At 61.5% G+C, this 16,644-nt stretch overlaps 4 protein-coding genes across 4 annotated transcripts; all 4 read right to left on the reverse strand.

The window, feature by feature from the left end:
• Positions 1-3,399: 3,399 nt before the first annotated feature.
• LINJ_08_0810 (hypothetical protein, unknown function) lies at positions 3,400-4,659 on the reverse strand (the record flags this gene model as incomplete). Its single annotated transcript, XM_001463381.1, has 1 exon — positions 3,400-4,659. The coding sequence occupies one exon, from the start codon at positions 4,657-4,659 to the stop codon at positions 3,400-3,402; it is 1,260 nt and encodes a 419-aa protein (XP_001463418.1).
• Positions 4,660-6,334: 1,675 nt separating this feature from the next.
• On the reverse strand, positions 6,335-7,867 carry LINJ_08_0820 (conserved hypothetical protein; the record flags this gene model as incomplete). The annotated part of the gene is made up of 1 exon (XM_001463382.1): positions 6,335-7,867. One exon carries the CDS (start codon positions 7,865-7,867, stop codon positions 6,335-6,337), a length of 1,533 nt encoding a protein of 510 aa, XP_001463419.1.
• Positions 7,868-9,289: 1,422 nt separating this feature from the next.
• Positions 9,290-10,420, reverse strand: LINJ_08_0830 (mitochondrial DNA polymerase beta; the record flags this gene model as incomplete). The annotated part of the gene is made up of 1 exon (XM_001463383.1): positions 9,290-10,420. The coding sequence occupies one exon, from the start codon at positions 10,418-10,420 to the stop codon at positions 9,290-9,292; it is 1,131 nt and encodes a 376-aa protein (XP_001463420.1).
• Positions 10,421-11,924: 1,504 nt separating this feature from the next.
• On the reverse strand, positions 11,925-16,370 carry LINJ_08_0840 (putative mitochondrial DNA polymerase beta-PAK; the record flags this gene model as incomplete). The annotated part of the gene is made up of 1 exon (XM_001463384.1): positions 11,925-16,370. One exon carries the CDS (start codon positions 16,368-16,370, stop codon positions 11,925-11,927), a length of 4,446 nt encoding a protein of 1,481 aa, XP_001463421.1.
• Positions 16,371-16,644: the final 274 nt, after the last annotated feature.

The following is a 16,644-nucleotide window of genomic DNA, read 5'->3' on the forward strand; positions in this document are numbered from 1 at the left end:
AAGAACTCTGCATTTTGCCTACGTCACGAAGAAGCAGCAGAGACACACGCCTTTCTTTCCCTCGGCGTGGATGCCCCTCGTGTCCTGAGGGGCGGCCTTCGCTCTCGTAGCGGCGGTCTGTTCGAGAGAGTGAGGGAGAGAGCTATGCGCAAGAGGGCAAAAACTATATATATATACATATAGCAACCGGTCAAGCTGATCACACCATAGACATACACAGACGCAGACACAGACGGCCACGTCTCGTTTCTCTCACAGGCGGCATGATGCTATCCACGGTATCTTTGGGTTTGCTCGTGTTGCCCTCGGGCCCGCCGCTACCGGGAGCGTATGCTTATGGATGTGCATATATGTATCTTCTCTTGTCCACGCGGGCAACTCTTGTGCGTGTGTGCGTGCGTGTGTGTGCGTGCGTGCGTGTGTGTGTGTGTGTGTGTGTGTGCGCGCACGTGCTGAAGGATCGGGTTGTGGTCCTTTCCATCCTGTCCTGTTCTCTCTTTCTTATTGTTGCTCGCCTTCCCTCCCTTGTCCATCCTCTCCGCTGTGCTTGCCTCTACTAGGCGGAAGACGGAAGAAACGAAACAGATACAATATATATATATATATATATGGTTTTGTTTACATGGGAGAGACGCGTGGGGGAGGGATAGAAGGGAACGATGTGTCTGCTGTACGTGCTCCTCCCGCCCTTCTGCCTCTCCCTCTCTCACTCTGCCCTCTGTGTGTGTGTGTGTGTGTGTGTGTGTGTGTGTCTTCCTGCGCTTCGCTCGCCACGATGGAAGCATGGGCATAACCGAAGCCGCGAGGTGTGAAGGCGTGTGTGTCTCGTGAACGATGCGGATGCGACGCACCACCCTCAGGGATGACGAGGCGGCACCGCAGGGAGACTACACCAACGAGAGAACATATATATTTATTTACGTATAGCACTGACTGCGGAGGTCGTCAGCTCCTTCGCTTTACAACCACGGCTATTTATGAGCACGTGAAGGGATGGGTTGGAGATGAGGAGGGAGAGAGAGGCGTGCTGCTGTGTGCTTTAGTGACGCACGAGTAGGGGTGAAGAAGGTGATAGTGGCGACGTCGTGGTAAGACAGCGCCGCTGTATACCGCACAGGCTGCTGGCGGTGATCCTTCGTTTCCCCCATCTCTCTCCTGCGAATGGTACACACGACCCAGCGGCCTCCGAAACGCGTTCTCACTCTCTTTTTTTTTCCAGTTTCTTTCGAAGGTTCGCCAACCTTAGCGGCATGTGTGGGACAGTGAAAGAGTGGGGGAGGGGGTGGGCGAGAAGGGGGCTTCATGTGGTGGCGAGGCTTTTGCTTTTGGATGTTGATGCATCCACCCTTCGCGCACACACACACACACGCGCGCGCCCAAGCACACAGAAAGGAGAAAGAAACACACAAGCCACCCCGCCCCTCCCCGCCGTCGTTCACGCGCTACACTACCGCCACTTGTCGTCCAGCCCCTACGCTTCTCTTTGTTCTTTCCCCTCCTCTCTCCACCCCACCCCCGGCCACCAACAACTGTGGTTCGCCTGGCACACTTCTGCGCTGCTCTCGCTTCATCTCCTGCGCGCGCGTGTGCCGTGTGCTTGTGTCCTCCTATTGGGAAGCCAAAGACAGTCCCTCAAGCGAAAAAAAAAAGAAATCGAGTGCCCTGCGCGGTCGCAGCCGGCACGGATGATGCGCGGCGGCCGCTTCTCGGGCCACCCGAACTACAGCGGAATGCGCGCACACGGATGATTCGAGCCCCCCTCACCCCACCCTGTGCTACACATGCAAAAGCACGCCGACCAACGCACCCCACACCCCACCCACCCACCCGCACCCCTCACCTCGCCATCCCGATCCGACCACGCCGCCGACGGGGCTGGGGACTGCCACCCAGCCCACCCCCATCCCTGGCCCGCCGCCAAGGGGCCGGGCCGGGCGGAGCGGCTGGGCCCGCGCGCAAGCCGAGGTGCGCCCGCACAGGAAACCGCGCCCGGCGGCGATGCCCGCAAAGGGCAGGAGAAAGCCACGCAGGAGGCAGGAGGGATGGGCGACGCAACGGCAAGCAGGAGGGGAGCAACCGGCGGGCCAAACCGCGGTGGCAGCGAAACGCCCCCACCGGACACCCCTGGCCAACCCCAACGTCGATGCGAAAAGCGCAGGGGGCGTGTGTGCCGCCGGTGAGCACATGCTGTCACCGAGTGAGGGGGAAGAGGCACAGATTTGCGCTGGCGAGTCTGTCCTGCGCAGACCACAGGCAAGCACGCACACGCATCACCGTTGGCCCTCTCCCTACACACACACACACAACCAAAATGTGACCCTCGCGTGCTGCCAGTGTGCGCACGTGCGCTCAGCGGCGTCTCGTGGATTGCTCTTCGTGGTCCATCTTGCTCCTCACTGTGCGTTCAGTCAGCACCCTTACTATGATTAGAACTTACATTACGGAGTAGGCGGAGGGACAAGCACTCGAATCGAACCTACACAAAGACAAGCAACCATGCCGCATCGAATCCCAAGAAAGCGCGACAGCACACCAGCGATACGAGGCGCACTGCCATCCCTGTCTCTCCCTCTCTTCGCACCCCTCATGCGAATGATGCCCTCGTCGTGCATGACACATGCAGGGCGAGCGGGAGTGGGGGCGAGACAGAGCGAGCGACAGACGAAGAAGAGGGAAACACACACGTGCGCGTGAGGCAAAATAGGAAAGCAACAAGAGGGGGAGGGGAGAGGGGGGCGGCGGAACCAGCGAAGCAGCCAACGAGAGAAGCATGAAGAGGAAATCGGGGTGACGCATAAAAGAAGAAGGAAGGAGGGAGGGGAAAGAAAGAGAAAGCGTACAAGACACCGCCGCAGGACAAGAGAGTGAAGGGCAGAGATCCACACGAGCCTGCGAAAACGCAACGAGCGAAAATGTGCCACGCCTGTATATGCATGTGCGTCTTTTCACGTGCGTGGGGCGTGCGTGGGTGTGCGAGGGGGGAGGGGTTAGGGGGGCGTGAGCGGAGGGCAGACGTGGATGAGTAAGCGAAGACAGCAGAACGTTATGGAAAGGGCGCGCGCCGACGCGTGAACGGGAGTGGCTGCTGCGGAAGCATGTGAGTCCGGGCTGAGTGCGTGTGCACTGCTACTCGAACGGCTCGACGAACAACGGAAAAGGGGGAGGGAGAGAGAAGGAGACGGCTACCACGATGGGCCCAGTTGGGCGGCGCAGCAGCGACGCAGGAGCGCGGGGTGTCGGTGAGCGCGCATGGCTGAGGGAAAAGGGAACGAATCTGTCGGCCGACTCAAGGTCTCCCGCACGCACGCGCCCTCCACGTAGGTGCAGCCTTCCTTTGTCCGCACCTCTACCGTCCCCGAGCGGCTGCGCTTCGCCATTGTCGAGGTATCTGCCTTGGGCCTAAATATGCTGCGGCTCCGACATGGTGAGGCCGCGATCCACCCTCGTTCTCCCGGCATGTTGGGCGCGGCCCTGCACCGGGTCGTGCGGCGGCTCCATGGACTCTAATGCCGTCGATGGCTTCGCGTGCGCGTCGTAGCTGACCGAATCCTCCAGCCGTGAGCCGGAGGCGATGTTGCTTCCACCGTCCGAGCTCATGGAAGTGAGAGTACTCTGCTGGGCCTCGTAATGGGCGTCCATAGCCTCCTGAGCATCCTCGTGTGTCTCGTCCCCGGCGCCATCGCGCTTGGCATGATCGGCCTGCTTCGAACGCGTCTTGGAGTGGTCGGCGAACGGCATTTTTGCGTTCGCGACCGCCTCGAGGATCAGCGTGTTCTGGAGGCTGTTGTACTCGTTGTTGAGCGGATACACCTCCGCCATCGCTGGCAGCACGCGGTCCATCGAGGCCACGAGCTGCTGCAGATACTCGTGATTCAGCACGAGGTAGCGGTGGATGATCTGCGCGGCGGCGTGGTCGTTCACCTCCATCAGCATACCGAAGGTTTTGTTGAACTTGTCGCGTCGCTTGATGTACTCCTTCCACGCCTCGTCGCGCTTCTCGGTGTATTTCTTGTGGTCCTTGCTGTCGCAGAACGGCTTTCCTTTCTTCGTGTAGTGCTTCTCAACCTTCTCTACTTCGGCCTTGTACTTGTTGTAGCGCTCCAGTGCCTCGATGCGCTTGTGGCGGTACTCGTTGATGCTCTTAAGGTGCTCCAGAACAGGGAGGAGGCGGTTATGGACGTCGCGGTGAATGCCGGCGTTGTACGACTGGTACGGCGCGCCCTCGTTGATGCGGCGCGCCTCCTCAGCGAAGGTCTTTGCCAGGCGGCGCACCTGCGAGTTGGCTTCGTCCGGCATGCGTGTGCTCGCGACGGAGGCGGCGTAGTCCGCCGTCGCGGCGCCGGCGTTGGGCTGCGACATGTACTGCACATCCGCTTCAGTCGGATAGGGGTTCGGCTCTTCGGCCTCCCCTGGGCCGGGCACGGGGTTGTTGTTGGTGAGGGTCAGCTCCGTGAAGGCCTGCCCGACAGCCTCGTACGCGCTCGCGATTTCCTTCATTGCCATCATGCCCTGCCTTACCGCGTGGTCGAAGTGGTCGACGGCGTGCTGCAGGCGCCGCATATCGTTCACGCGACGCTCAAAGTCATAGTCGCGGTACGCCGTCATGTTGGTATTCTCCGAGTCGAAGTGCTTCGTCAGGTCGGCGCGAAGCTTCTGCATGGATGTAGGAACGCGAAGAGAGAGAGAGAGGAAGGCGGTGCAGCTGTGTGCACGCACGTATGGGTGACTGACTGTGTGTGTGTGTGTGTGTGTGTGTGTGCGTGTGCGTCTGCACGCGCGCGAGAAAGAGAAGGGGGTGGGTGGGTGATGCGGTACGCGTGCTTGCGTACCGCAAGAGCGCTAGAACGGGGAGGGGGGGGGGCAAGGGCAAGATTTGGTAACGCTACGCAGGGCAGGACGAGGACACGCTGAAGGAGCAGGAGAGGTGGTCGAAAAGCAGATGTGGAGTGGAAGAGGCACACACACACACACAGCACGCCCGCAACTGGAACGCCCCGCGAGCAGACGCGCGCACGCAGGCGTGACAGATGCGGTGGGAGAGAGAAGGACAACAGTAGCAAAGTAAACTGAAGAGCGAGCAAGAGAGCGCGCGTGGAATACGATGATAACGACGAAGTGGGCAGGCAAGGAAGAAACAGAAAGAGAGGCGGGGGACGGGAAGGCGAGAAGGTGAGTGGTGGATAGTAGTAGTACTACTTCTCTGCTTCCCCGCATGCAACGCACATCATAATCGCCGAGAGAGGAAGAAGTTGACCGTGTAGGAAAGCGGAGAGGGGAAGGGGGCGATGTTGTCGCGAGCCGCCAGGACATATGTGAGGAGAGTGAGAGCGAGCGTGCGAGCGTAATCAGTAGCAGCCAGTGATATCCCAAAGGAGGCAAAGACAGACAGAAAGAGCGACAGAACGGGAGGGAGCGAGAAGAAGTGGTGAGGAGGGGCGCTGGCGAAAATACACGAGAGCAAGCGGTGATGCGATGCGAAGCATGGTTCGCGAGTTTTGAGCGCTGAAGGGAATGTCAGAGAGAGTGGCCGGCGGCACGCATTCGAAAGACAATGGAGAAGAGGAAGACGTGCCGCCGCCGCTAAGGATAGGCACAAAGTCTCGTGCACGGTCTTGCGGACTGCGGTCCCCGCGCACGCAGGCTGCGGAGGCCGCCGCCGCCCTCCTGCCTCCGGTTTAGCCGTCCTTGGGGGGAGGAAGACGTAGAGTCCTTCTCTCGCGAGCGCAGGCACTCACGTGGTCCCGCGCTGAGAGGCACCTGCGCACACTACCACGCAACCAGATATACATGCATATCCCATGACGCATTCCTGGCACAGTCATGTGTACGCACCTGTGCGTCCCCGATCCATCTTTATTTTCCATAAGTCACGACAGTTTCGTTATAGTTGCTTGGGCTAGAGGGAGAGGGAGGGAGGCGCCTGCCCTTCCCGCTCCCGCTCTCTCCCTCCACGCTGTCCCTTGTCGTTTTCAGCAGCGCGTCACCACCAGGCGTACACAGCCCCACCCCTCTTAACCAGCCAGCCCACTCGGCACCCTCCCACTGTGCCGGCGGAACGGCACCGAACACGACTATGACACCGAGACGTGATGAGGAAGGCATGGCTACACATGCGCTCGTGTCCTCCAGCAAGCCAGAGAAGACGAGGATGTGTGAGCTGAGGGGGAGAGCAGCAGAGGGAGTCGAATGGGGTAGAGCGCAGCGATACATGCGCCGCACTGTGCACGCAACAACTGAGACAGTACTGCGAACCCCTGCCGCCTGCCAACCCCCTTCTCTTCCCTTCTCAGCGTCTCTCGTGGAGGTGACGAAGGCGTCCGCCCTCTTCTACACGTCACCGTTTCTGTGAACGCTGGCGCATGCACAGCTCGCAGGTGCACAAGAAGCGGTACTGCTCCAGGAGGTGTCGCGAGCGCGTCTGCAGGTCGTCGCCAAGGCTGCCAAGATCCACGTAAGAGATTGTGATTTCTTCGCCAGCGGCGATGGGTCGAGTCGCTTCGATGCCGATCCAGCCGGCCAGCGACGGCGAGTACGATGTGGAGTACGGCGACTCCGAGGAAGTCGCGACAGCCCGGAAGGCAGCAATGCGCTCGCTGGCTTTTCGACGAGCCGCTTCCTGCGTGCGCTCCTTCGGCAGTGCGGTGTGTGAGGCACCGGTGCGCGCTCCCAGTGCCGCCGCCGCTGCCATGGCGTCCGCCGAGTCGTACAGCATGATGACAGCCGCGTTAGGCACGCAGCTGTGGTTCAGCATGCACACCGTCTGGTGCAGCGACCACCCCGTCGTCTCTTCCGTGTTGTACGGGAAGCCGATACTGTTGCAGCGGGTGCGCAGGAGTGTGTCGCGCAGGTCTGTCCAAGAAATGGGGTAGCGTGGAGGAAAAGGAGCCACAGCTGCACTGCCACGGCAACGGACGCCATCACTGTTGCCACCCCGGCGGATGCCACCGGAGTCGTGCGCGCCGGCCTGATTCGAAAGAGGATCACTTCCCATGTACTTTGCTGATGCTGCGGTGGCGAGGGTGGTGGTGGTGGTGGTGGTGGCTTTCGGCTCCTTCCCGAACGTCGCTACAACGCGGTCACGCGCAAAAACTTCACACAGCTGCATCGACTCCTTCGACTGCACGCTCGCGTTCGTGTCGAGTGTCGCCAGGGCACGCATCATGGCCGTGTCGCCGAGGTACGCACGCGCGCCGTAGTCCAGGCAGAAGCGTAGAAAGTCAGTATCGTTGCCCGGTGCACGGATGGAGGCGGGGAGGGAGGTGTACCACGCACACGATATCGCGTGTGCGCGGAGGAGCGGGTGAAGGTGGAGTCGCTCATCCACGACACTGCCACCTCTTTTGCTCTCTCCGCGTCGCTGCAGCAGGAGGCCGGCCGTTTGGGCCGCGTCCGTGCCGGCAGAGCTCGTCACATCCACGCCGCTGTCCAGCAGCAGCTGAGCCACGCACGGTGCGCAGAGCACGAACTGGTCGCAGTTGGGGCAGCAGTAGGAGCGCACCGCGGCGGCGGCGGGTGCGGTGGTCGACGAGGACGATGACGGCGGCGAAGACGACGCGCCAACGGGGGATCGGGAAAGTGTGGCATGCGGTTGCTGATGTGGGTGCTGGTGCTGGTGGTGATGTGCCTTCAGCGGCTCCGCGCACGCGCGAACGTCGGCGACAAGGCACCGGGCGCAGATGTGGCGTGCGAAAGGCGAGTAGAGCACGGCTATGTCCGGCGGGGCGGCGAAGATCGCGTTGCCGGGCTTCAGCTCCATAGTTGCCACGACTCGGCGACCCTTGCGCTTCGCATCCGGGTGCGTCTCCTGCACCGCCATGCGCGGGGCGGCGCCGATGGAGACCTGTGTCGGGTGGACGTAGCTGCTCATTGGAACGGCAGAGTGCACGCTGCTATAAAATGGCAAGAACTGAAAAATGGAGAGAGTGCGTGTGCGTTCTGTTACTGCCCCTTCGTCTGCGCCGTGTCGATTCTCACAATGACAAGAAGTGATGGCCTGTATGCATCTCTGCGGGAAGTGGGGAGCGAAGTGGGGAGCAGTTGAGAGGAGGTCGATGGCGTGAGGGAGCCGATAAAAAGGGTAGCAGGAGGCGCACCGCGAGCAGCGTGGTGGTGCGCCTTCGGGCGGAACGCGAGAGTTTCGTGGGCCAGTGACAAGCCCACCAGCGCGGAAGATGAAGTTAGGAGGAAGTCCAAGACGGAGAAGAAGATGGCAGCGAGAAGGAGAGGGGTAGGTCCAACGTGAAGCATGCGACGCACACGAAATCCACTGTGATGCCGCCCCCATTCTATCCCCCAACCTCGTGAAGTCGTCCTGCCGCCTCCGGTGCGAACCGCTTTAGAGGGTTTACTCATTCATTGCTTCGCTGCGTGTGCGTGTGTGTTGTTGTCGTCGTCGCTGTCTACCCGCCTGTCTGCTTGAGTGGTTTCACTGTACTTTGGCTCGACACCATGATGAACGAACCCAACGAACAGGAGCCGAGCGAAGGTGGACAACACAACAGAGTAAGCCACAGTTTACAAGCACACACGCGCATCCCACCCACACCCTCTTGGCGAGGGGGGAGGGGGGGCGGAGAAGATCCTTCCCTCGTGCTCTCCTGCTTCTTCGTTTATCACCGCCGCTACAGGCCGCGTTGTGACGGATGCACCAGAGCAACGCCACGCATACAACGGGAAAACACGCCGCACACATCACCAACACCTAGGCACACACAGAGAGATAGTGGGGGGGGGGGGTAAGGTGCACGGTATCCTGTTGATACCACGCACGGAGGAGGGGGACACCCGACCGGCCATCACGGGGTGCCGCAACGCACACAAAAAAAGGGACGACAAGAACAGAAAATAACGAGGTACCGCTCAACATCACCGCACCACGACGACAACGCGCACGAAGGATGCAAGCGCGCCGGCGCTCTATAAAGATGGGGTGCATACACCTATGTGTGTGTGTGTATGTAAAGCCGCGCTCAGGAACAGCACAGCGTGGCCCAAGAAGAGAACGGAGAGGAAGGGCGAAGAAGCAGAGGAAGCAGAGGGGAGGGGCCGAAGCACTGAGCAACAGCCAACGGCACGCGTGTAGGCGCCCCACACAGCCGCACCGCCAAGCACGGCAGCGCAGGGTTTAGCTTTCTTCCTCTCTCTTTCAGAATGCCCCTCCCCACCCACCCCCTTCCTCCTTGCGTTGTCGCACTCGCTCCCGAACACTCTATGGTGTGCCGCTGGGATGCGGCAAAGGCCTTTCATCTTCGCCTCGCCCTCTCTATGCTTACGTGATCACAGTGCAACTTTAAGGGTCGCGGTTCTCCGGCTTGGCGTAGGGCATCCCAAGTACGTCGAACACATCCTGCTCCGACCGCACCTCAACACGCTTGTCCTCCAGCTCGTCCTTCGGGACGCCAAGCTCCTCGCCAGCATTCTTACCGCGAATGCCGATGCGCTCGTACAGCGCACGCGCTTCTTCGGGTGTGCCCAGCTTGAAGAGGCCGTATTCGTTCAGCAAGTAGCCCTTGCTGATGGCGGCCTGGCGCATAATGACGTTGAAGTTCTTGCTTCCCGTGAAGGTGAGCATCGCCGTCGGCACGCTCTTTGTCTCGATGAGACGGATATCCACACGGCGCGCCTTGTACACCTTCGTGTTCTCGCGGCCAGCCTTGTCGCGGACGATGCGGGGCGGCAGCCGGCCCATCCCCATGTACTTGAGGGGCCCCTGCGCCATGGTCGCCTCCAGGTACTTGAGGCTCTCGAGGAACTCCACAAAGTGTCCTAGTACGCCGGTAGCGGCGACCGGCTCGCTCAGCGGCGGCGCGTCGAGCGTGCGTGATAGGATCGCGTCCACATCACCACTGAAGGGGTGGCGACGGCGGTAGCTACCACAGATAAGAATCGAGAAGTCCTTGCCGAGCACCTCCATGCACTTCTCGCGCAGGTAGTTCTCATGCAGCACGCTCTCTTGCATCGGGATCTTTTCGTTGATGTCGTAGAAGTACTTGATGCCGACACGTTGCTGGTCCGTCAACGACGGGATGCTGTCAGCCTTCTGCAGCAGCTCATCCACGGTGAAGATGCCCTCTCGGTCGAAGAGCGCCGCGGCGGCGCGAGGGCCGAAGCCGTGCACCTGTGTTAGCTCCTGGATGGCTTTGAGCTTCGGCTTCGTCTTGCTCTCCAGCTCCTCGAGCTTCCCGGTGGCCATGATCTCTTCCGCTTTTTTCAGCAGCTTCGCGCCGAAGCCGGAGAACGCCTTCAGGTCCTGCGGGGTGTTGAGAGGCTTGTCGAGGTTCGTCTTGAGACTCTCGATGCTGCGGTGGTAGCTGCTCACCTTGTATTTCTCGCCCAGAGCGTTGTTCAAATCCGCCATCTCCTGGAAGATGCGGATGATGTTCTCGCGATGATCGCGACGCAGGAACGTCCGGCGGAGCATTGTCCGTCTGCTTGCAAGGAGGAACCTGAGGACGAAGGGAGGCAAGCAAACACGCACTCGCACAGCCGTGACGAGGCGCGTCCGATCCGTTATGAAGAGCAAGAGCCCGTATCACCGAGGGCCGTGTATGTCCACGGGCGCGTATGGGTGCGTGTGCGTGCCTCTCTCTCTCTCTCTATATATATATATGTATTCGTACGTGTGTCGGTATCTAGAGCTCGATGGGAACGCGTATGTGCATGTGGCGGGTGCGTGCTTGTCCGTGTGGCTGCTAAAAAGGGAGTGGTGCCAGTCGGCGTATGCCGATGACGCCGCGAACGCGTTGCTCTTCCTGTTCAGGGAGGCTTGTTCCTTCTCTATGAGGGCTGATATACACACGTATATATATATATATGTATATACCTACCGGTATGGGTATGCGAGAGTCAGGGGGAGGGGGGCGTACGCAGGCGGATGATGCGCTTAACCTAGGAGATGAGTGCTCTCTGCTGTGCTCGTGCGGCGCCGGCAACGTGGGCAGAGGCAGAGAACGAGTGAGTAGGGCGTCGAAGAGGAAGAGGAAGAGGAAGATTGTGGCCGTTTTCAACGCACATCTGGACAGAGCGCGAAGGCAGTTGCACGAGGTCACGGTGGTCATACGGGGGGAGCTCAGCATCGGTGTTCGGCAACAGTCGAAGTGGCAGCAATGGTGCGGTCAGAGAGAGGGTCTGCGCGAGATATAATAGGGGAGGGAGAGAAGAACAGAGGCGGCAGAGAGCGGTGGTCGTGAGGACGCGAACAGATAGTGAGCGGACTACTCCGATCTGCCCTCGCCCTCCCTCTTTGGTGACGCCTCTGCCAGCGGTAAGCCATCGCGTGGAGGTGTCCTCCCCCCCACCACCACCACCCACCCCTGAAAGGCGAGAGAGCGAGGGGGGAGGGGGCAAACACCTACACACAAGTGCACGCACACGCAGGCAATGCGTTGATGTCGGGGCGCACTCCTCTTGCTCCGTGCGCGCAGTCCGCTGGCTCTGTTGCTCTCCTTGTTCCTTCACCTCTGGCCTCTGCCACCACCACCACCACCACCCCCCCCTCACCCAGCCTCCTTCGCCTCGGTGTTGTTCATTCAAACAGAGAGCACAAGCTCACGCAAATGTTATCAGTGAGACGCACGCACGCGAAAAATGCGCAACGGCGTCGGCAACCCGACGCGCTCATCACCAGTCACATTCACACATGCGCGCACGAGCGCGCGGCACTTTGCAGCTCAGCCGCCTCGTCGCGAGCCCTCTCGCACGCCGTCCGTATCTATGAGCTCATCTACGCGGTACGCCCCCCTCCCATACACACACACACACACACACACACGGAAACACAAACACACACACTCTCAGACACACGAGCGCGCATGCATGCGCATGCGAGCCGACATGCGACAAGGAGAAGTCGAAGAGCCGTGAAACAACTTCTCTCGTAGCAGAAGAACTGCCGAGACACACACGTGCAGGCACTCGCATCCTCCTTAAACGCTGCGGTCTTTTGGAGGGACGTAGTCCATGCCCAGCGCCTCGAAGATCTCGCGCTCCGTGCACGCCTTAACCCGCTGCCGCTCCACAATCTTCGCCATCTCACGCAGCTCGGCGAGCTCCTGCTTCGTCTTCTCCTTCCCCTTCTTCTTGATCTTCTTGAACGCAGCCGTCACCTTCTTTGATGCCGCACCGTCTGCGTCGCCGCTGGCACCGCTCCCGGCAGCAGTCGCACCGCTAGCCCCGCCTCCAGCTTCGGCCGACGATCCGCTGGCGAGCTCATTCTCCTCGTCCTTGATGGCGGAGAGGTCGAAGCGAGCGAGGCGGGTGATCATGTCGTGGAAGCTCATATCCGGGTTCTTCTGCACAACACTGTAGTGCTGCATCTGCTTGCGCGTCGGCTTGCGGAAGAGGCCGTACTCGTTGAGGACGCAGTGCTTCTTGATGGCTTCGCTGCGCATAATGACGTTGAAGTTCTTGCTGCCGGTGAAGTAAAGCATCGCTGCAGGGAAGCTGTCCGAGTCCACATAGCGGACATCGAGGCGGCGCGCGCGGAACTTGGTTGGCGCCTTGCCGTTCGTCTTCGCTGTCTTGCCCTTGCCCGTAGCAGCCGATACAGATTCGGTGCCCATCGCGCGCAGACGGCACAGCCCCATGAACTTCGTCGGCCCCTGCGCCAGCGTAGCCTCGATGTACTTGTCCGCCTTGAGCCCAGCGAGGAACGAGCCAAGCACCTCCGACGGTGGTAACAAAGGACGGCCACCGCCCTCCGTCGCGCTGCGCTTGTGTGTAATGAGCACATCGATGTCACCAGCGGACTCAACTTGACGACGGTAGCTACCACACACAACGAGCTCGTAGTCCTTGCCAAGGTACTTTCGCATGCGCAGCTTCATGAAAGCCTCGTGCAGGCGGCCCTCTTCGTGCGGGATGCGGTGGCACATGTCCTCGTAGTAGACAAGCCCGAGCCGCTGCGCGTCGTTCAAGTGGAACTTGGACTTGTCAGCACAGACCACGAGATTCGACGGCTTGCCGCTGTCCTTGTTGCTCATGTCGAGCTCCCCTGCCTTGATGGCGTAGTCGCGAAGCTGCGCGACGGTGCTGATGCCGTACTTCTTGAAGTAGTCGATAGCGGTGCGCGGGCCGACGCCGTGCACCTGTGTGAGCTCTCGGATGGCGCGAATGATGGGCTTCGCCTCCTGCCGGTGCAGCTCCTCCAAGCCACCCGTCACCAGGATTTCGATTACTTTCTCCCGCAGCTTCGTCCCCAGGCCTGGGATGAGGTTGTCGGAGGAGAGCACAAGACTGCGTTTCGCCCGGTTGCGCTCCACCTCCTCCACGCGCTTCTTCTGCGCCGCGGGGTCGTCCTTGTAGAGCGCCTCGATTATCGCCTTTTTCTTCGGGTCTTCCTCGGGCAGCGGCAGCAAGTTCGGCGGCAGCAGCTGAAATACCTTGTCGCCGCGCTTGAAGCGTTCTACCGTGCGCCCGTACAACTGCGACTTGAAGCGCTCGCCGAGGGCACTGTTGATCTGCGTCAGCTGCTCAAATATCTGCACGACGCGCTCGCGGTAGTCGGGGAAGAAGAGCGTGTCCTTCGAATTCGCACCTTTGCCGCCCTTGCCACCGTTGCTGCTGCCGCTACTGCCGGCATGATTGCCCGATCCGTTAGCGCTGCTGCCGCCACTGGCGCCGTAAGCTACCTTCGAGACGCCGGCACTCTGAAGCAGCTCCTGCTGCTGCGATGCGCGGCCGGCGGCGAGGGCAGATGGAGAGTGCGACTTCGGCGTCGCATGGGCAGCGGCATCGTCGCACGCCTGCGGTGCTAGCGAGAACTCGTCATCGATGACCTCCGGCTTTGACACCAGCTCCACCGCTGCTGCCATTGCCGCCGCCACATCCGCCTCTCGATCTGCGTCACTGGCAGGATCCTCGACCTCAGCAGCCTTGGTCGGCTCCGCCACGGGTGCAACGGACGCTGCTGCAGCCATGGCAACCCTGTGCCCGCTATTTTTCCTTGCCGCCGATCCGCCACGCTTGCCACCCTTCTTGGTGATACGGCTCTTCGACTTGGCACCACCTGCGACGGCTGCCTCGTCGCTCTGCGCCGGCTTTTCCGGTAGAGGCGCAGCCGCTATCGGTGACGACGCAGACGCTTCAAGCGAAGCCGACTTCTTTCCTTGCAGCAGACGTCGGCGCGGCGATGTCGGCGAAGGTGCAGACGACTTAGGCGCCGTCACCGCCGCTGCCCCCTCGTCGGCCTTGGCTGCTGCTGAGGTTGCCATAACGCCTGCTTCGTCTGCTGCCGGTGTGGCGGTGGAAAGGAGGGCTTGCGGGGACAGCGTGAGCCCCCGCTGCAGCTGCCAGCGGCGACGAACGATCTGCGCGGCGAGACGCTTTTTCAAGGCAAGAGAGGAGATCCCCTTCGCGGCGTCGACGGTATCGAAGAGCCTCTTGAACGAGTCCGCCGGCCGCGGTGTCGTTGCCGTCTTCCCATCGTCCGCAGCAGCCGCCATGGGTGGTGGTGGTGGTGCCGCCACTACCGCTGCCGAGGCCGCGGCGACGGCGGCAGGTGCAAGAAGTCTCTTCTTCATCCGTTTGCCTCCAGCCCGCTCCCTGTTCCTGGGCGCGCGAGAGGCAGCAGTGGAGCTGATGGCCTCTGCTGGACCTTCGCCGTCGGCATCCGTCTTCGGCTCCAACGACTCCACCTCGGCGGTGGGAGCGCATGGCACCTTAGTGTCTGCACTCGTGATGGTCGTGGTCGTGGTGGTGGTCTTGCTCGCGGGCTTGTGGGACGTTGCCGCAGTGAGAAGCGAGAAGGACGCCAACGTGGCCCCTCCTGCCGTCGCCGCGCCAGTCGCTGGTGCTTGCCCTGCAGCGCCTATAACGCCCTCAGCGACCGCCTTGGCCACAGAAGCCGCGATGGCGTCTTCTACCAGAGTGCTGGCGGCAGCTGTCGGTGCCTTGGCGCGCAGCCGCTTGCCACTTCGGGTGCGTGAGCTGGCTCGCCTGAGCCGACCACTGGGTCGAGCACCACCATCCTCGCTGATTTCATCTGGATTCTTGTCCACATCAGCAGCACTACCGTCCTTGTAATTGTCCAGAACGACTCCCGAGCTCCTCGCGTTCGCCGGCTCCTCGACGTATTTCTGCCTCGCTTGCCGCGCTATACGTTTCCTGCTGCCGCTGCTCACGCGCCCCTCAACAGCGTCGGCATCGGACGCGACCACACGACCAGTGGCATCCAGGTGCTGTGGGGCCGGCGGCAGGGCTGCGGCTCTCACCGGGTCGACTGAGGGTGTGCCACCTTCCCCTTCAACGGCGCCTGCCGTCAATGAAGATGCGAGGTTAGGGTTGACAGCGACAGATGGCACCACTGTGACGCCGGCAGTCACGACCTCGTCCGCCTCGGCGTCGCCAGCAGAGGCAGCCGTGACGGTACCAGCTCCGCTGCGCCTCGAGCGCCTTTTATTTAGGCCTCGCGATAGCCTTTCGCGTGAGACCGCAGCGGCCATTTTGATTGCCTCGGCTGGCGCCTCTGCTAACAGCGTCGCAGCAGCAGGGCTAGAAGCGGCAGCAGGAGCTGCAGCAACAGCGACCAGCTCCACAGTCGTCTCCACCGCCGCGCGGCGGCCCCTGGTACCCCTCTTTGCCGTGCCGCTTTTCCTTTTGCGGCAAGGCGAGGGCATCTCAGCGGCAACGACAGCCGTCACGGATGGTGCGGGCACCGACTCAGCAGCATCCGCCTCGCCAGCTGGCTGAGGGGTCGTCGAAGGCTTATTAGCGGATTTGCCAAAGCCGTTGAGGTGAGCGGCAGCGGTGACCACCGGTGGCTCCGCCTCGGCTTCGGTATCGCCCAATGCACACAGGCGCGCATCTGTCACCGCTGCGTCACTGCTCTTGACCGCTCGTCGCCTGAGCGGTTCGCTGGATGTGTTTGATGGGTTGACCAGCACAGACGCCGGCACAACAGGATCGACAACGGAGAAGCTGCCGTTCGCGCCATCCCCGAGCGGCGCATTGAGGGGCGGCGTGGTCGCCGCCGCTGCCGTCGCCGAGACACGGCCGCGCTTGCGATGAGCGCCGCGGCGATGGCGCAACTTCGTCCCCGTTGACAAGGCGGCGACGGCAGCAGCAGCAGAAGCAGCGGCAGCAGTTGCATCAGCTGATGTGCTCGTCGTGCTCGAAACGCCGCGGCACTGCGCTGTTAGCGACGCCGCTACCGCCGATGAGGCAGGCAGGAACGCAGAGGGCCCTGGCAGACGCCTAGCACCGCGCCGCCACGTCGAAGACAACCGCGGCGGCCCATGAATGAGACGCTGGCCGTCGGCGCACGACAGAGATGCCGCAACGAGAGCGGCGGCCACTACGCAGAGTGGGTCAGCACGGCGGCGACGGAGACTCCACCCTGTGCGCGGCACAGCCGAGCTGAGGAAAATCCGCATTCGCTTTTTTCGCTTTCTCGGCTAAAAATTTCGTTGTTGGGAGGGAGGGCTTGAACGGTGATGGCTGGACCTCTGGATAGTGTATGGGGTGTCGGTGCCTGTGTGTGTTTGTGTAAGTGTAGGTGTGAAGGGGGCACCGTGGCGGAAGCAGCACCGGCACCCGCACAAGCTCCCCCTTCTATTCGGCGCCCTGTCTTCGTTTCTGATGCGTGCGGGAGTGGGTGCGCATGCGCACACCTACATGTGTGTATGCGTGTATGTGTGCGGCTTTCTC

The sequence above is a fragment of the Leishmania infantum genome, chromosome 8 (genome assembly GCF_000002875.2).
Source record: "Leishmania infantum JPCM5 genome chromosome 8".
Classification (NCBI taxonomy): domain Eukaryota; phylum Euglenozoa; class Kinetoplastea; order Trypanosomatida; family Trypanosomatidae; genus Leishmania; species Leishmania infantum.